Raw genomic sequence first — 20,745 nt, 5'->3', positions numbered from 1 at the left:
CTATCTGCCCAGAGATGAGAGTTTCTTATTTTACCAAACATGGGTTGGTTAAATTTACCCTTAGATTTTTAACTTCTCAATAACCGGCCCTTCAGTGCCTCTCCTTGTCAGGTGATCTTTCCTTTCCATCAAAGCTTATCAATCCCTTTAGATACAGAAAAAAAGGAGTAGCTAAGATGATCAATTATCGATGGCGGTACATCTTTGGGTGACTCAGGGTTGTGATTCAGTTGTACAGTTTCATTAGGAGGCCATCACTGCTTAATCAGCCAGAGAGGGGACACAAGACTCACCTGTGGCAAAGACAACATTCCTCGAGACCAGACGATGCTCCACAATAGAGAACTGTGGGAGCTCAATCCTCTCCACTCCAGTGACAGCCTTATCGCCGCCACGCCAATAAAATTCAATGTCATCTGTGGTATAGCCATCTGCCAAGAGAAAACAGGGACATGGCAGAAATGAAGAATCATCATTTTGTTTACATGCAAGGCTGAAGAAACTAACTAATAATGGAAAAACAGCTTGCTCATATTTGAAGTAGATTTGTTTCATGTGCTTGTCCATAAGAAAAAGTGTCATCAGAGAACTAACTTTTGAATATTTTTGGTTACTTGTGCTGTCTGATTTGCACCACCCTGGTGCTGAAAAGTAGAGGAACTGGGGAGGGTGAATGCTCTGACCACAGTTTTGTTTGCAAATCCTAATCACAGAGAACTAGGTGGTTGCACTGAAATGAATTTAAAATATATATTAACACCACTGGAAAAGATGGTTGTAAGAAAAAAATAAACGAAAAATAAAATATAAAGAATTCTAGAAAGGCAACTCTGAAAACTATAGAAAAGTTAAAACACTAAGGGTGGATTTAACTAATCAATGTCTGATAACAAAGTTTCTGATAACATCAGAAACTCTCAGGGCAAAATAGTGTTCTCCTCAGCAATTTTGGGTGGCTTCATCAGGTGTTCTTGGCTATGAGGTTTGCCATCTTTAAAAATGTCTTTTGTTGGGATACTCTTGGCCTTAAAGAGAGGAGTGTTTATTAGCTGGATTATAGCTCCAAGCCCAGCTCTTAGCATGAGCTTGATTACTCACTTGGTAATCAATCAATCAATGCTTCTTCAGAATGAGGAAATAGGACAATAAAATCTGGTATTTCTTGTAGCACCTAGAGTCTTCTAAAGGATTAGGTCAACTTTGTCAGTAAGGCTGATTAAAACTTACACCTAGAGAAAAATACCCTATTAGTATAAGGGACTTTTTGATTATTTGAATGTGTAATACAATGCAAGGCAGACACTCCATATCTGACAAACAGACCAAAGCTCTGGGGATGACTGTCTCCCATGGTAAATGTCATCTCCCTTGTCCCATCTGTTATACTCTCTCCCTGGATCATGGTAGTTCCAGCTTCTGTCTCCTCCCTTCCTTCTGACTTTCTTACATTCCATTCTCATCTGGCAGCCATGGCAATTGTTCATAACACGCACATTTTATCAAGCCACTCCTCTGCTTAAACTCCTCACGTTTCCCAATAAAGTTCAAACTCCTTACAAGGATGCCGAGAATCTATAGTATTCTCTGTGTATCATGAATACATCCACTCTCTCTCCTTCACTTACTGAGCCCAGTACCCGCTGGTCTTCTGGCTGTGGCTCAAACCAGCATACTGTGCTCAGGGCTTGCCTACCCACCCCCATGGGTAGGGGCTCACACATCCCCATATTTCCATCTTCACTTAAATAAAACCTTTTGCATATGTGTGTAGTCAGCTCACCAGAAAATCCCTACTCCCACTCAAAGGCTTTAACTATGGATTCTCTGAAGACAATGGCCCCATACTTTCTGAGGAAATCTCTTTGATACCAGACCTTTCTGCCCATCATCCCCCTCAGTTCAAATGTCACAGTAACAGAATCTGTATTCTCTGAGACTACATACTATGTGTTCATGCATTTGTAGTAGAAGCTGCTTCCTTACTTAGGTCCCAAATTTGCCTTCCAGAAACTTTCTTCACCTCACTGGGAGTTTTACCTTCTGGTCACACAGAATCCACTTAACTTTCAAGATAGTCCTTCACTATGGGGATATCATCATCTTTCCCCTGAGCTTTCTGTCCTACTTGCTAAATCTCCCCAGATGATTCCACCATGCTTCACTTGACATGATTCCATGTCCCTCACTTTTCTGAAAGCACAGTTCTCAGAAAATTTGACAGTGATGTAGTGTGGAAGTGAGGGGCTCTGTGGAGCCAGCTCTATATGGGATGAAAACTGGCCTACACCCACCACAACTTCCCAGTATGTTTACTCACAAAGACACTCACTTCTCACCACAAATGCATTGAGTAACATTTGCAGTCATTCGCCATCCCCCTTAACAAAATCCATATAAACACAGATAAGACTAAATCCAATTTAGGCCAATTATAAGCCAATCTATGATAGACTAAGGTGAGTGATGACAAAAACAGTAACATCTGGATACGCCAGGAGATGTAGTTCAGGTAGCTGGCAGGACACTTTTTTGTTAAGTAATAAAGATGCAGCTCTCGTCCCTCACAAAGAAGTACTCAACACTGAATTATCAATAAGCCATCTGAATACTCTTCAAATTGAGAAAATTGCCAAAATGCAGGAATAGTCTGCTTGTGAAGCTGAGTTCCTGATGGGAAATGAGTTTTACTCCAACTGCCCAGGTTCACAGGAGTACAGCCACTCATGTGTGATGAAGCATATTGTGAGAAAATTGCATCTCAGTGTTTGTTCTCTTCTCACTGAATGGACCAAGATGAGGAGTGTTTGTTTTCTTATATTTCAGCACAGCAAGCATACTCTCTTAATCAGATTAGAATGGGGAACTCTTTTATGCCGGGTTTCTATCTCTGTCTCTGTCTCTCTCATGACAGTGTAATTTGCAGAGTGGAGGATTAAGCCTCCCCTCTTTAAGATGGTTAAAAACTATGTCAAGAAAATGCCATATGCCTTGAAAAAGATGTCAAATAATAGCCAGGCCTGAAAAACAGTGAGTGAAAAAGAAGTACAGATACACACAGCTTTCAATTTCCAGCGTGCAGTTCTGCTCGTCCAAGGGGTATCTTCTCAAGTCCATCATGCATGCTGCGGTTGTGGTGATTCTGAAACACACAGATGAGGGCAGACAGTAAAGATGAGATCAGAAATGTATCAGGAAAACTGCTTCCAGTCAAACAATGAGCAGCCCTCATATAGGACCCCTTTTCCCCAAGATACACCTGATTAACTATATTTCATACTGTCTACTGAGTAAGCTTTGAGTACCTTATAGTCCAGATTTGTCAAGAAAAGCAACCAAAACCCCTCTAAATCTGATATAATTATTCATGTAGCCTTTTTGACTTTGGTTAAACAAGGGCAGATAAAAGGGTTTCTAAGGAAACTTTTGTCTTCAAGTTTTGTTTTGCCTCCTTGTTCAGTGGTTCTCCAACCTTACAGCACAGAGAAAACTTTTGTGTGGAGACAGTACTGATTAAATCAAGACTGAATTCTTTGTTTTTCCATGTGAAGTGTCTAACCAGTTACAGTTGCACAGGCTGCACTTTGGAACTCTCAGTCAAGTTTCTGCTTCATCCTACTTTATCATCATTGTCTGCTGGGCTGCATCCTAAAGCCCCTGAGATTCTCACCATGATATCATCTACCTTTTCAAAGAGAATATTTGGCTTCCAGGTTATTGATTATGAATCAAAATAAAGGGGACTAGCTTCCCTTGGGGTCAGCTGCAGCCATGGAAAGAACTTATATCAGGGCCCAAGGACAGTTAAGCCTCCACCATGCAATGGTTAAATCAACTGTCCATTAAGAAACAACACTTCTAGAAATGTCAAGTTTATTTCCTACTCTGTGTACAGCCTTTTAGGGAAACCAACCTACACATAGCCTCTGTTGAAATGCAATTAAGCCGCTATGTTTTATACTCTTTTTCTCTAGAATGCCTCCATTTTTCCACCTCAGTTACAGCTGACAGGACTGGGGTGGGGACCTGATTCAAGGATAGTCAACCATTACTTGATCAAGAATCCATGGTACAGCCTGACCTAAAAGGCAAAATGGAGCTAAAGGGATTCTTTTCCAGGGAAGTGAATTAAAGACAGAGCAAGAATGGAGATGGCCTTGCAAGCTCATGAATTAGAGGCTTAAAATGTCATTTTCCAACTGGAAAGTGAGGCGTGAGAAAGCATAAGAGGTAGAGAAAAATGCAAATTGGATGGTTGAAGGGACAGCAGTCACTAAGGCTGGGTCACAGAACGTGGCCTTGCAGTGTATGTACCACATATCTCAGGGAACAGCATTTTTTTTTTTTTTTAAGTACATGTGCTGCTGAAGCGAGCACCAGGAAACAGCATTCTCATGGCTTATGTGGAAGAACGTAACTGGCAGCCCTGGCTATACCCATTCAATGTTGGATAAGAATGAAGAAGTAAGAATGTCTCCTCCGAAGATCCCTAGACTTACCTTGAATTCCCAACCACCTTTCATGTTCCACCTTTTTTGAAGGTCAGTATTCAGCTTTCTCTAGATAGCCTTCCATATGAATATTCACCACAGACCTTCTCCTACTTTGGGCAACATGAGCAAGTTCTGTTCCTATCAGCAGATCTTAACCAAAACACCAGTAAAACACCAGGCATGTGCCACTTCTTTTGGGCTTGTCTCATTTAACCTGAGTGCAATAGTAAAGCATGTCCTTCTATTAGCATCTGGTTAAGTGGCAGGTTGAGAAAAGGACTACTTTTCATTGGCTAAGAAGAGCAATAAGGGAAAATGTTAACATATTTTCAATTATGGGTAAATATTAAATTATTCTCTACAAATGGTATGTAAGTGCCATGCAGACATATGTTGTGAGACCCATACCAATGGAGAAAGTGTGCCCTTTCCAAATGTCATAACACTTTAAATTGTCACTCCAAGGAGTGGATTACATTCTATAATCCAAAGTCGACACCTAGCTCTTTGGTGTACTTTTCTAAAACATCTGACTTTCTAGTTAACTGAAGAACCAGCCTCACACTTTAAAATTCTGGCATGTTTTATGGCATATTGACTACCCAACATTCATACAAGATCTCTATAAGGCAAAACTAGAATAAGTTTCTGTTAAAATTATGAATTTTTATGAAGAAAAGAAAAAAAGATCTCTACTAGAAATCTTCAAATTTTAAAAAAGTTCCTATATATTTTGGTACCAATTCACTTGAAATTCAATAAATGAGACTACTATTTTCTGTTTGTTTTTCTTATTCATTCTCAATGCCACCTATAAAATACATGCACATAAACAAGAACATGAACATATCCAAATTGTTTAGGAATTCACACTGGTTGTGACATTATGTAATGTGTTTCATGGGCATTACTGGAAGTGTAACATGATGTTGGAAGAATCTGTAAAAGGGCTCCCAGTATACTTGCTGTCTTGTCTTTTCATTCTGGCATAAGACTGGCTGTAAAAAGGAGTTCTTTTCCAATTTACTTGACAAATACAGTAAAAAAAAAAAAAAATATATATATATATATTTACCATTCTTTTTCCTAAGGAAGAAATAACTAAGAAAACACTCTCCTGGTGGAAAGTAGGACACAAGAGCCTACTCATGTTACAAAAGGTAAGTACAGGGATGACACAGTAGAAGGAAAGAGGTCTGTGTGCCACTGGGACAGAAAGTCAAGAAAAAGGAAAGGTTGGGGGGGGTACCGAAAGATCAAGAAGGGTGTGGCAGGCCAGAACAGCTCCCTGAGCCATAAAACCTTCTTCCAAGTTGGCTAAACTCATGCCTGGTTTGGGGAGTGAACTTTTTTCATGAATTGACCAAATTGAGGCTTGGGGCTTTGCAGAAATTGTAGGAGGGAATTTGAGTCTGTGGGACTGAGAGCTCAAGCCTAGTTAATGGACACGAAACAAGGGCAGGGAAGCCTCCCCAATATCCACACACAACTTTTCATATTTTTCCCAATAAACTTTCTTTGTCCTGAGAGGAGGATTTAACCAATATCAAGCTCACTTCTGCAGCCCTCTGTAATCTGAGAATTTTACTATTTCTAAGGATTAGTGACAGGGTCATAAGAAACATGACTGCCTGAAGATTTCTGCAGTATTACTCTTCAGTAGATACTTTTTGGTGGGGGTGTCATTGTTTCTTTTTTGTTTACTGATTGAGAGAGAGCAGTGTTTAGAGCATCTATAGCTGTAATTTATGCTTATGATAGAAAAGCAGAGAAAGATTGTAGTCAAGAAAAAGTGTCTACCTCTCAGTATGTGCTTTCTTTACAAATAATCACACTTTGAGGGTGCTGAAAGTAGAATGTTTAAAAAAAAAGATAAGAGAAGTAGAGAAGTGATAGAGGACTGGGAAACACTACAGAAAAGGATGTTGATTTATTACCTTGTTGCTCAGTACAGCATGGAATCATATGTGTACTTCATGTAACATTGGTTGAAAGTTTGCTTTGTACCCAGCTCTATGCTCAGCCTTTGAACATTTATGCATTTAATTAATAACCATACTATGGAAGTGTTATTATTATTCCCCTTTGGCAGATAAAAAAACCCAGTCTCAGAAAGAATAAATCCCATGGCCACATATACAAGGCTACTAGATGGCAGATGCAACTTTCAGATCCAGCAAACCAGAATCCTACATGCTACTCCCTCTTTGACATCTCTTCTGCCTTAAAGTGTGACATACTGTATATTCAGCTTTTAGAAGCCTACTCAGGGAATGAAGTTCTTGTTGAAGCTCAAAGAAGGTACAGAAATTTGTAATTATGTATATGCACATGCATATGCATATATAATATATATACACATAATGTATACAATGTACACACAGAGTTCCTACACATACATACAGTATTTTCATTATATATGTGACAATATATAAATATAATATGTAAAAGAAAAAAATAAATATTCTACATGCTATACCTGCAGTAACAGTAGTGATATTTAACTTATTGTGGAATAAGATAGAATTTAGTAGATAGTCTTGCTTTTATAAGTGATATATTCCTAAAGTTATGTTTAACAGTCAAAAGTATAAAAATTCAAGGAATAAACTCAAAGCTTATAAGGGTATCATTATCTCCAGCAAATTTAAAATCCTATGATGTGGTAACAGCCATCTTAGGACATCATCTATAAACACTCCTGTGTGTCCTTTGCCCATACAGTTGAGTGAGGAAGCCCGAGTCGAGGAGACCCATGACTTAACATGTTGAAGGGTTTTCACTTTGTCTCAAATATATTAAGATTATGAGATGTACTTTGGTGTCAGTATTTTTAAATTTCCACCAATTGTAAATAGTAATAAGGGCAGATGCGAACTCCTCATGTCATTGCACAAATGCAGAATTCCCCACAGACCACCTAGAGAGGCTGCTGCAGGAATGTTTCTGTTGACTGCTCAGCACACTTATTACCACAAAACATTTGCCTGAAACGTCCATTTGTTGGCCAAGGTGCAAAGATACCTATTGCCAACGTTGTTGGGAAAGGTGGGCTATGGGCAGAGTCTGGGGTCCTTACAGCGAAATCATTAAGCTTTAAGCACAATCTTTTCACCATCTTGTACTAAACTTTTAGATTCATGGTAAATGCCAGGCAGGACAGAAATGAAAATGTCCTTGACTAAGCATTCTCAGAGCCCTTCCAGAACTAAAGTATCTCAGCCTCATCTACCTCTCTTCTCATTGAATGCTCTCATTACACTCAGAACTATCTACAGTTGGAACATCCACCTATTTGTTGACTTGTAGGTCCCTTTTATTTCCTCAGATGAGTCTGAGAGCAAGGCTTTGTCTCTTCTATAAACAGTCATTTCTCCAGTGCCTGGAATATCTCCCACATGCACACACTGGGTGTCCCATGAACAATCACTGAACAAAACAAAGACTTTGAAGATATGGGGGGTCAGGCAAAAGCAGACAGCATGGGACTCGAAGTAGAAAGGGAAAGAGATAGCTTAGCCCTTCTTGGCTTTAATCCCCAAAATCTCAGTGCAAGAGGGGACAATTGCCCTCTCAAGCATTCTAAGCAGGAGCCCTGGCCCTGTGCAGTTACTGACTCACTGAGAACTCCATGGGCTTACTGGTCAAGATGCTTAGTGACAGACACCCCCTGAATTAGTAGCCAGATAGTCTCTCTGAATCCTTCTGCCACATGATGATTTCTTAGCAGGTCAATGTTTATGCCCATGAGTTTTATGGCTTGGCCTACAAGGAAGATGACAGCAAAATGCAGCCATCAGTAGAGTCCTGGCTCTCTGATCATAATCTTGTTAAACTAAGAGGTCCCAGAAGCAAGTCAGCAGCACCTCCTGTGTACAGACCTCTGGCTTGCACTTGGGATGGCTGCATGTCTGAGAACTCTGGGCAATGGTTATATCTATGCTCATGGGATAGCAGCACATCTGGACTACTGCTTTATAGGTAATCATTCAGCCCTTTGCAACAGCTCCATGGTAACTCACAGTCCTCTTTTTCCTGGTTCTCCAAATGCCAAGTTCTTCAGGCATTTTTCCAGGAATAGGAACACAGATGCAGGGTTAAGAACCTAAGTCAAATAATTCAAACTAAGTATTATTCTAAAGCAAGTGCTTACTACTCAATGTGGAGAAAACACAAGGCATAAACCAGCATTTAATTTATTCTAATTTTTGTTTTGTTTTACAAAAAAATATAAAAAATACATTCACAGGGATGCCTGGGTGGTTCAGTTGGTTAAACCACTGCCTTCAGCTCAGGTCATGATTCCCAGAGTCCTGGAATCAAGTCCCATATCGAGCTTCCCCAGTTTTGTGGGGAGCCTGCTTCTCCCTCTCCCTCTCCCTCTGCCTCTTCCCCTGCTTGTGCTCTCTCTCTCTTTCTCTCTGTCAAATAAATAAATAAAATATTTTAAAAAAAGGAAATACATTCACAGAACTGTCTGAAAGCCGTTGCTATGTAGATTCTTTGGGCATGTTGCTGGGAAAGTCGTTAGGTTAAGTTGATTTTGTTGGCAGCCCCATTCTTTCCTTGTTTCCCAATATCCACTCTCTTAGCCATGTCATTTGAAATTCTTCTCACTGAAAAGAAGCTGTCTACCCACCTCCTGAATAAGGGCCAGCTTTGTGACTTGCTTTGTCTGACGGAATATGTGGAAGTGACAATGTGTCACTCCCAAGCTTAGCTCCCAAGAGGCATTCTGTTTTTGGTCTCCTTTTGTGCTTCTGCCTTCACTGTGAAAAAACCATGCCCAGATGAATCTTCTGGTCCTAGGTGGACAATGGCCATGGGGAGCAGGATGGAGGTGCCTACTCATCCCTTCAGAGACCACCCACCCAAAGATCTGTGAGTGAGCTAGCCAGGACAAGCAGAGATAGTCATTAATCACACCGACACACAAGTTATGAGCACTTACTATCATCTGGCATTGAGGCTTTCCAGCTATTTGTTACACAGCAACATTGTGGCAATAGATAAGAGATACAACAATCAACACAGGTGACAACATACATAGAAAAGCATACATTCTCCTATTAATAAATGGAAATCACAATCTGATACTTCTCAAGAGTGTCATAAGATAGCAATGCCCTTTGTAGACAGCATTTTTCTAAAACAGGAGCATCTATCTCTCTGTCTCAGGATAAATTCACTATCATTGTAGAAATATCAATGTTGGTGAAATGAGTAGTCACATCAGGCAAATGAGACAGGCTCTGATGCATCTCTTTGTGATTTTCAAACCACATGGTCATAAAGCAACACAAAGGCCAAAACTGCTAGGAGTGCTGAAAACCGAAACCAACAGACAGGTGTATGCCAGGTCCTCAATCATCAGCCAGGAACAGAACTGTTAGAGTGGATGATTGAGGAAGTTCTTAAGGAGAACACTACAGGCTCAATGCTCTGAAAAGGAAGGGAGGAATCAGTTTGAAGGAACTGGGAAAGTACTCCCACCTATCTGTGTCTGATTATGTCACTTGGCAGAGTTTCACCTCCAGAATGTTGTTCAAATGGGTAGACACTAGCACATGTGACTATTTTACATTAAATTTTTAAAGTAATTAAAAATGAAATAAAATTTGAAATTCAGTTCCCCTGATGCACTAGCCACATTTCAAGTGCTCAATGGCCACATATGGCATGGCAACTACCGTATCAGACGGTACAGATTATAGAACATCTTCATCACCATGTGTAAGTTTCCCATGGAAAGGGCTAGAAAACAGCATTGAGCCAGACAAGTGACTGGTCTGGCCTTGTCTGCTAATCCAAACCCCCAATTCCTCTCTCTCTCTTTCTCTCTGTCTCTCTCCTCCCTTCTATATCTTCAGAGGACACAACTCTGGTTGGAAGTGGTTAGGGAACACAGCTGAATGCATGTAACCCACCGACTCAAAGAAAATCCATTGCTACTAAAGGCAGATATCTATAGGACTTGGAAGCCACGCATACCAGAGTGGAAGGTATCATTCAAGACTACGCAAAGTATCATACATTGCACCTGACTTCAGGGCCTAGTCAGTTAACCAGGCAGTCAGAAGTGAGGATCCTACTCTGAATTAATGCAATTAGGCATAACAAATGGAGCACATTAACCAAATTTTCAGATTTATACCCTAAGGGTTAATTAAGCCTTCCAAGGTGAGAATGAGGCTGAAGGAGACCGAGTTTACCATATCCATAGTCTCACTAAAAAATCACTTTGTCTCTAGGATATATCCCACCCAAGGATAATCATGAATAAAACCAAGAAGTGTTCTATGAAAAGTATGGAAGTGTGAAAAATGAAAGTTGAAATATTTAGAAGATCTATGTCTTGTAGTCAAAAGGCATGAATGCATATGCTCTCTTTAGAACAAGAGCAGGGAGACACAGGGAAAGAACAGCCTGAGAAAAAGGCATAAATAGATGCTATTAAAGCTACGAAAAAGAACGCTGGGATTCCCAGCCTTAGATACTGAATTGAAATTTATACTGAAAACAGATAGTATAATTGATGCAGCTGAAAATAATTTAATGGTGGGGATGTCTTCTTAAAACTTAATGGGCATACAAGTCACTGAAGGATTTTGTTAAAATGCAGATTCTGAGCAGAAGGTCTGGGGTGTGTCTGTAATTCTGAACTTCTCGGATGATGTTGCTATTCCTGCCTGGGGACAGTAGTTTAAAGTGGAAAGGAGAGGGCAAAGTTACAGAACCTTCCTAAAGGTAGAAGAAGGCAAAGCTTTGAAAACAGAGAGAAGATGATAGGTATAGGACAGAAAATGGGTATGAAACAGCTTTATTAGACAAACAGAGCAAAAAACAAACAATATACAAGTCAACAAATTAAACATGAAACTAATTTTTTTTAAATTGCGTTAAAATATGCATAAAATTTACCATTTGTACCATTTTTAAGCGTACAGTTTAGTATAAAGTACATTTACATTGCTTGGAACTCTTAGAAAAAGATGGGAAAAGCCTCATGACATTGGATTTGGCAATGATTTCTTGGATACGGCATTGAAGCACAGGCAACAAGAACAATAACAAACTATAAATTGGACTACAGCAAAATTAAAGACTTATGTGAATCACAGAACACAATCAACAGACTGAGGAGGCAACCAGTGGAAGGAGAGAAAATATTTGCAAGTTATATATCTCATAAAGGCAGTTAATATTCAGATTATATAGAGAACACTTAATAGTCAATAACAAACGAACAAACAATCAGTTTAAAAACAGATAAAGGACTTGAATAGTCTGTTTCTCCAAAGAAGATATACAAATGGCCAATAGGCATGTGGAAAGATGCTTAAAATATTATTGGTCACTAAGGGAATGAAAGTCAAAACCACAGTGAGATACCATTTCATACCCATTAGGATGGCTATTATGAAAAAAGGAAAAAGAAAAAAAGAAAGAGAGAGCAAGGAAGGAAGGAACAAATGGAGGAAGGAAGGAAAAAGGAAAGGAAGGGGAAGGGAAGGAAAGGAGGAAGGAAGGCAGGAAGGAGGGGAGGAAGGAAGGCAGGAAGGAGGGGAGGAAGGAAGGAAGGAAGGAAGGAAGGAGGGGATGCAGGCAAGCAGGCAGGCAGGCCAAATAATATTCCATTGTATGTATATACCACATTTTGTTTATTTATGTGTTGATGTACAATTGGTTTGTTTCTAACTTTTGGCTATTATGAATAATGCTGCTGTGAATATTGGTGTAAATCTATCTGTTTGAGTCACTGCTTTTGTTTCTTTTGGTATATACTTAGAATTGGAATTGCTGGCCCTTACAATAGTTCTATGTTTAAATTTTTGAGAACTACTCATACTGCTTTTCCCAGTGGCTGAACTGTTTTATATTCTCATCAGCAATACATAAGGATTCCAGTTACTCTGTAAGTTTGCCAACACTTTTTCTTCTTTCTCTTCCTTTCTTTTCTTTTCTTTTCTCTTCTTTTCTTTTCTTTCTTCTTCTTTCCTCCCTCCCTCCCTTCCTTCTTTCCTCCTCTCCTCTCTCCTCTCCTCTCCCTTCCTTTCCCTTCTTTCTATCTTTCCTTTTCTTTCTTTCTCTCTCTCTCTCTGTTTTTTTTTTTTTTTTTCATAATAGCCATCCTAATGGGTATGAAATGGTATCTCACTGTGGTTTTGACTTTCATTCCCTTAGTGACTAATAACGTTAAGCATCTTGTCACATGCCTATTGGCCATTTGTATATCTTCTTTGGAGAAACAGACTATTCAAGTCCTTTATCTGTTTTTAAACTGATTGTTTGTTATTGACCATTAAGAGTTCTCTATATAATCTGAATATTAACTGCCTTTATGAGATATATAACTTGCAAATATTTTCTCCCCTTCCACTGGTTGCCTCCTCAGTCTGTTGATTGTGTTCTGTGATTCACATAAATCTTTAATTTTGCTGTAGTCCAATTTATAGTTTGTTATTATTCTTGTTGCATGTGCTTTAATGCCATATCCAAGAAATCATTGCCAAATCCAATGTCATGAGGCTTTTCTCATCTTTTTCTAAGAGTTTTAGAGTTTTAGCACTTACATTTATATCTCCAATCCACTTTTAGTTCATTTTTGTAGATGGTATAGCATAAGCATCCAACTTCATTCTTCTACATGTGGATATTCAGTTTTTCCCAGCGCTATTTGTTAAAAAGACTGTCCTTTATTCATTGAAGAGTCTTGCCACTCCTGTCAAAAATCATTTGATCATATATTTTAAGTTTATTTCTGGGTTCTCTATTTTATTTTACTGGTCAGTGTGCCTGTTACTATGCCAGTATCACACTGTTTTGATTACTGTGATTTGTAGTAAGTTTTGAAATCAGAAAATGTGAGATTTCCAAATTTGTTCTTCTTTTTCAAGATTATTTTGGGTAGTTGGGGTTCCATCTGATTCTGTATGAGTTTTAGAATGGGGTTTTCCATTATACAAAAAAGGGGGAACACTGAATCTGTAGATCCTTTTGGATGGTATTTTCATCTTAACAATATCAAGTCTTCCAATCAATGAATACAAGAAGTTTTTCCATTAAATTTTGTCTTCTTTAAATTCCTTCAGCAATGCTTTAGTGTACAGGTCTTTTGCCTCCATCATTAAATTTATTCCTAAGCATTTCATTTTTTTGTATGCTACTCGAAATGGAATTGTTTTCTTAATGTCCTTTTTAGACTGATCACTGTTAATATACAGAAATGCAACTGATTTTTAGATGATTTTGAAATCTGTAGTTTTGTTGAATTCAATTTTTAGATCTAACAGATTGGGAGGTTGTTGCATGGAATCTTTAGGTTTTCTACATAAAATCTTGTTATCTGCACGCAATTTTGCTCCTTTTCCTATTAAAACAAATATGGCATTAGAAGGCATCCTTGCTACTGATCTTAAGGGAAAAGATTTCAGATTTTCACAAATGAATATGACTTTAATTGGGACAGTTTTTTTTTTCTTAAGATTTATTTATTTTAGAAAGGGAAAGAGAATGTGCATGAGAGAGAGAGAGTGGAGCAACGGGAAAGAAAGAGAATCTTCAAGCAGACTCCCCATTGGGCATGAAGCCCAACTTGGGGCTTGATCCTGTAAGCCATGTGATCATGACTTGAGCATATATTATCCAATTTTTTGTTATATAATTTTCCACAGTATTCTTTTGTAAGTCTTTTATTTCTATAAAATTGGTAGTAATGTTCTCCATTTCTGGTTTTTGTTATTTGAGTCTTCTCCATTTTTTCTTAGTTGGTCTAACTAAAGGTTAGTTTACTTAGTTGATCTTTTCAAAGGACCAAATTTTCATTCCATTGATTTTTCTACATAGTGTTAGTACTCTCTATTTTATCTATCTTTACTCTAATCTTTCAGCTCTCTTTAGATTACTATTTTTATGGAATATACATTCTTCTATTCTTTTCCTTTAAATTTATGTATGTCTTTAAGATCTAAAGTGAGTCTCTCATAAGTAGCATATGGGTAGATTCTGTTTTATTCTGAATCCATTCTTCCAGTCTCTAGCTATTGTGTGAAGAGTTTAATCTATTTTTTTTAAAGATTTATTTATTTATTTGACAGATTGAAATCACAAGGAGACAGAGAGTCAGGCAGAGAGAGAGGAGGAAGCAGTCTCCCCACTGAGCAGAGAGCCTGATGTGGGGCTCCATCCCAGGACCCTGGGATCATGACCCAAGCCGAAGGCAGAGGCTTTAACCCACTGAGCCACCCAGGCGCCCCGAGTTTAATCTATTTATATTTAAAGTAATCACTAATAAGGAAAGACTTCTACATTTTTGCTGTTCCCTGTATGTTCAGTAGATTTTTGTTCCTTCATTTCCTCCAACTTTTTCTTTTCTGTTGATTTGTGTGTGAGTATGCGAGAGAGAGATGTTTTTATTCTCTTCTTGTTTCCTTGATGCATGTTCTTTTCTTTTTGGTTCCCATGGGGGACATCTTAATATTATAATAATCTAATCTGAATTGACATAACTTTTATTTTAACCACATATAAAAACTCTACCCAATTTGTTTTACACCACCCTGTTATTGATGTTACAAATTGTATCTTTATATGTTGTGTACCTCACAACATAGCTTTGCAATTATTTTTAAGCAGTTGTCTTTTAAATAACAGAAAAAGTGGAATTATAAAAATAATTAAAGTAACACTAGTTTCATTTACCTTTACTGGAGATCTTTTAATATTCATATATCTTCAAGTTACTGTCTAGTATCCTTTCATTTCAAACTGAAGACACCCTTTAGCCTTTCTTGTGGAGCAGGTCTAGTAGTAATGAAGTCCTTCAGTTTTGGTTTATCTGAGAATTTATTAATTTCTCCTCGCTTTTGAAGAGCAATTTTGCAAGATTTATAATTCTCTTTTGACAGGTGTTTATCTTTCAACACTTCAAATATTTAATCATTCCACTGCCTTCTGGTCTCCAAGGTTTCTGATTAAAAAAATGGCTGATAATCTTTTTTGAGGCTCCCTTATATAAGAAGAGTTATTTTACTCTTGAAGATTTCCAGATTCTCCCTGTATCTGTTGCTTTTCATAGTTTGATTATATGTGTCTTAGTGTGGGTCTCTTTGGTTTTATCCTACTTGGAGTTCATTGAGGTTCTTGGATTTGTAGATTCATGTGTTTTTTTGTTTGTTTGTTTTTGTTTTTGTTTTTTTAACCAACTTCCAGAATTTTTTAGCCAGTATTTCTTAAAATAATCTCTGTGAATCTTTCTCATGTTCATCCCTTGGTGCTCCTTATGGTTTCTTACAAGTCCTTTAGGCTTCATTTGCTTTTCTTCAATCATTTTTCTTTCTGTTCTCAGACTTGATCATTTTAATTGTCCTATCTTCAAATTTGCTGATTTTTTTTCTTCTGGCTGCTGAAACCTGGTGGTGAACCCCCTCTAGTGAATTCACTTCAATCACTTTTTCAGCTTCAGAATTTGTTTGTTCCCTTTTATAATTTCTACCTCCTTATTTTATTTTGTTCACTTTATTCATGTATCATTTTCTCAATTTCCTTCTGTTTCTTTGTTCATGTTTTCCTTTATCTCTTTGAGCATAGTTAAGACAGACAATTTAGTCTTCATCCAGTAAGTCCAGTGTCTGGACATATTCACGGACAGTTTTTATTTTGTTCCTCTGAATGAATTATGTTTTACTCTTTCTTTGTATGTCTTGTGATATTTTTTTCTTAAAAATTAGTCATTTGACTATTATAGTGTTGTAACTCTAAAAATCAGATTTTTTTTTCCTTCCCATGGGGACTGCTGTCTTATTTGTTATTGTTGTTCTTTTCTAGGGAGGTCATAACAATTCATTTATTTTGAGGTATTTCTAAACTTTTAAAAAAACACTTTACTTATCAGTAAAATCAGCAAAATCTCTGTTCTATTAGTTCATTTTCAGCTAATGTTTTAACAGAAATGTCTTTGAATGACAGGAGCTGAAACAAACAAAAAACCCAAACAAACAATCAATAGAGCAAACAACCACCTCTTCCTGTGTTTGCAGAATGTCTCTGTCCTGGCACATTCTTTCACCACTTGGCTAGAATGGCTCTGTGCCTGGGGATCAGCCAAGGTAAAAACTTTAGGTCTTCTCAGGACTTTTCTAAGAATATGTTTTGCCTGGGCATATGCATAACTTTCTAAATTTTGTATACTTAGCTGCTTTTGAAAAACCTGATTTCTCAGAAACTCACTCCAGTTTCTCCTTTGGGCCTTCCATGGTCTATTTCATATTTCTACCTTGAGTCTCCTGAGCTGGACACCTATGGGTTTGTAGACATGCAGCCTTTATGAGAACAACCTGCTTTTCTTTTCCTGCCCGCTTTCTGAGTTATCTGTATAAATAGAGATGAGCATCATGTTTCAGTCCTTCAGTTATCTTCCAGACACTTTAGAACATATGTACACAACAATTTACAAACAAGGTTTCCTCTGTTCCCTCCAATGCAAGGAAGAAAACTGGTAACTAGCCTGCCACCTGCCCCTGAACCAAAGTGGGGATGGGGAAATGGCAGGTAAAAAATGTCACAAAACTTTCCAACTCTTTTGAATATAGTGTTTTGTTTGTTTGTTTTTCTTATTTGGCATTTGGTTGGCTTCTCTGGACTCTGGAATATTTTCCAGAGCTCCTATAAAGTTGCTTCAGACAGCTTCTGCTTATTTTTTTGATATTTCTGTACAGAAACAAGAACTTGAAGGTTCTTAGTCTGCCATTTTGCTGATGTCACTCCCCAGTAAAGAGACCTTTAAAATCAAGGGGAGGGGGCCATTTATAAAGATAAAGCAGAAATTAAACCAATGAATGAATAAAGAATATGTGGTGTATATACACAAAGGAATATTATTCAGCCATCAGAAAGGATGAATGCCCACCATTTGAATTGACATGGATGGAACTGGAGGAGATTATGTGAAGTGAAATAAGTCAAGCAGAGAAAGACAATTATCATACAGTTTCACCCATATATGTAACATAAGCAATAGCACGGAGGACTATAGGGGAATGGAGGGGACAAATCAGAGAGGGAGACAAACCATGACAGACTATGGACCTGGGGAAACAAACTGAGGGTTTCAGAGGGAAGAGGGGTGGGGAGCAGGGGGTAACAATGTAATGGGTATTAAGGAGAGCACATGTTGTGATGTGCACTGGGTGTTATATATAACTAATGAATTAATGAACACTACATCAAAGACTAATGTTGCATCAAAGACTAATGTTGTCCTATACAGTGGCTAACTGAACATAAAAAATAAATAAATAAATAAATAAATAAATAAAACAGTGGTAGAAAGCAAAAAAAAAAAATAATTAAAATAAAGAAGAAATTAAGAAACAGAATTATGAAATAAAGAGCTAGCTCCTTAAAATATAAAAAAAAATTCTTTATCCTACTGAACAAAATTAAAAATGAAAAAGGGCATATAACAATATATTCTAGGGGGCAATGCATATGCACATACTAATTAATTAGAAGAGCCAGATAAAAAAGGACATTTTCCTAAAAAACATAAATCTTCAAGATTGATACAAGAAGAAAAACTAGAGAAAACTATAAGTATAGCAGAAACTGAAACTGTATGCCAGGGTAGAAAACGTCATTCAAGAACCTGGTGGTGGGTATTATGGAGGGCACTTATTGCATGGAGCACTGGGTATGGTGCATAAACAATGAATTCTGGAACACTGAAAAGAAATAAAATAAAATAAAATGAAAAAAATAAATGAAACTTCTAGAGAACTGTGAGATAATAAATTCCTGTTGTTTTAAGCAAAAAAAAAAAAAAAAGAAAAGAAAAAAGAAAGAAAGAAAGAAAAAAAAGAACCTATTCAAAGTACCATGCTTCTATACAAAACATTTCATATGTCATGTATATTTATGAGTAATTTTTTTAAAGTACTTACAGGAATACTAACCCTTAAATATAGATATTTACTATATAACGTAATCTATTACAGTACATACAAAAAGAGAGAAATCTTCTTGATTCATATTATGTTAAAACATACCATGAAATATAAAGACAGATATAATCTATTGCTATATTTAACAGAATCTATATGGCATATATCACAAGTGTGTGAGTGTTCCACATTACCACCTCACCAATAAATAATTTACTAGGTAATTTTGGTGAACTGGTCCATGGTTCTTAGAAATTTCAGCCAAGTCATAGATCTTAGTTGGAGTCAGAATAATGGGAGACAAGGAATTAACCTGGGAATAGATTTCTTGGGACGATCTCCAGCCATCCCTATGGGAGATTAACTCTTCCAGTTGGGATTCTAGGAGGAATGGTGTCTACTTCAGACTTGGGACAATTAGAATGTCTTGAGGTGGTAAGAACAGAGGAGACTGAATAGGAACTGGACTGTCAGAGTAGGAATGCAGGCATATTTCCTGTGGATCACACATGAGCTACATGTAAAAAATGGAAGATCCAAAGTTATATTGGCTCCTCTATAATACGGCTGCCTAGGGGGTAGAGAGATAGAAACTGACCAGGAAAAATGGATTCTTGGAGCTGAGGAAAGTGTTCCAAGGGACTCCATGGAATAGAAACACATTCTACTCTGCTATTCTCCCAACCCCCAATGCTGGTCAAGGGACCAGATGAAGAAAGGTCCCTCTTGGTAGGAAGCTCTGAGAAGAGTCAATTTTCAATATCTTCTAAGTCCAGAGAGTATGAAGCTATGGGAAAAATGATACTAGCTCAAGTAAAAACTTTTTTTCCTTATTTTCCCTCCATCCCCTTAATCTCCAAAATGGGAGGAGTCTTACGTAAACTGTCAACCTGGGTTGTGGGGTAGAAGAAGTATAGAGAAAAGTAGAATCAGGGAGGCTGAGAAATCAACTATCCTCCCTTTGCCATTACAAGCTTCTAGCCTAAAATAGGGCAGGGCTATGGAAGGAGAAAATATTAATGCTAAATCTAATTTAGTATTAAACATTGACCTGATAATTCCCGAGACAAACCATGAGAGACTGTGGACTCTGAGAAACAAACTGAGGATTTTGGAGGGAGGGAGAGGGTGGGATGAGCCTGGTGGTAGGTATTATGGAGGGCACATATTGCATGGAGCACTGGGTATGGTGCATAAACAATGGATTTTGGAACCCTGAAAAAAACAAAATTAAATTAAATTTAAAAAAAAAGAACTATTACTAAAATATTGGCAGAAAAACATGAGATCTGCCCCAATTTTTATAAGGTTAAGTAATACCTCATTGAACAGTGTATAAGGTGATCATGGGGGACAAACAAAACTGCACTATGACTAGGTCACAAGGTATGTTTACCACCAATAAACTTGTTGTCTAAAGATTTTTAAAGGAATAATTATAGCAACATATTTATGGATATGTCTTCTCAGGTAGAGAAAACAAAAGCAAAAGTAAACTATTGGGACTACACCAAAATAAAAAGCTTTTGCATAGCAAAGGAAACCATCAACAAAGCAAAAAGTCAACTTATTGAATTGGAGAGGATATCTGCAAATGATATATTTGATAAAGGATTAATATCTAAAATATATGAAGAACACATCTCAACATCAAAAAAATAGTCTGATTAAAAAATGGGCAAAGAACTTAAATAGACATTTCTCCAAAGACATACAGATAGCCAACCAACATATAAAAAGATGTTTAACATCACTAATCATCAGGAAAATCATCAATCATCCATCAATCATCAAAGCTACAATGAGATATCACTTCACACCAGTCAATGGCAAATATCAAAAAAGATAAGAAATAACGAGTGTTTGCAGTAATGTGGAAAAAAGGGATCTGCATGCTGGTGGGAATGTAAACTGGTGCAACCACTATGGAAAACAGTATGAAAATTCCTCAAAAAATTAAAAATAGAAATCCCATAGGATGCAATAATTCCACTATGGGCACTTACCCCCATCCATGAAAGTTCTAATTTGGAAAGCTATATGCACCCCTATGTTTATTACAGCATTATTTACAACACCCAAGATTATGGAAGCAACCTGTGTTCACTGATAGATGAATGGAAAAAGAAGATGTGATACACACACACACACACACACACATACACACACACTATGATATTATTCAGCCATAAAAAGAAATGAAATCTTGTTATTTGCAACAGCATGATGAAATTACAGGGCATTATGCTAAGTAAAATAAGTCAGACAGAAAAAGAAAAATACCATAAGCTTTCACTTATTTGTAGAATCCAAAC

At 37.4% G+C, this 20,745-nt stretch overlaps 1 protein-coding gene across 2 annotated transcripts in view; it reads right to left on the bottom strand.

Moving 5' to 3' along the window:
* The window catches only part of GABRB3 (gamma-aminobutyric acid type A receptor subunit beta3), a 220,474-nt gene that overhangs the window by 42,004 nt on the left and 157,725 nt on the right, over positions 1-20,745 (bottom strand). For both annotated transcript variants that reach the window (XM_032843092.1, XM_032843091.1), the window contains exons 5-6: positions 3,057-3,139; positions 294-431 (exon numbers count right to left, since the gene is read on the bottom strand). In XM_032843092.1, coding sequence (XP_032698983.1) covers positions 294-431; positions 3,057-3,139 — 221 coding nt within the window. The remainder of the gene's footprint in view (positions 1-293; positions 432-3,056; positions 3,140-20,745) is intronic.

Source organism: Lontra canadensis, unplaced genomic scaffold (assembly GCF_010015895.1).
Source record: "Lontra canadensis isolate GAN:19392208 unplaced genomic scaffold, GSC_riverotter_1.0 scaffold135, whole genome shotgun sequence".
NCBI classification, from domain to species: Eukaryota; Metazoa; Chordata; class Mammalia; order Carnivora; family Mustelidae; genus Lontra; species Lontra canadensis.
Note: the sequence above shows the minus strand (reverse complement) of the source record. Positions and strands in the feature narration are given on the sequence as shown.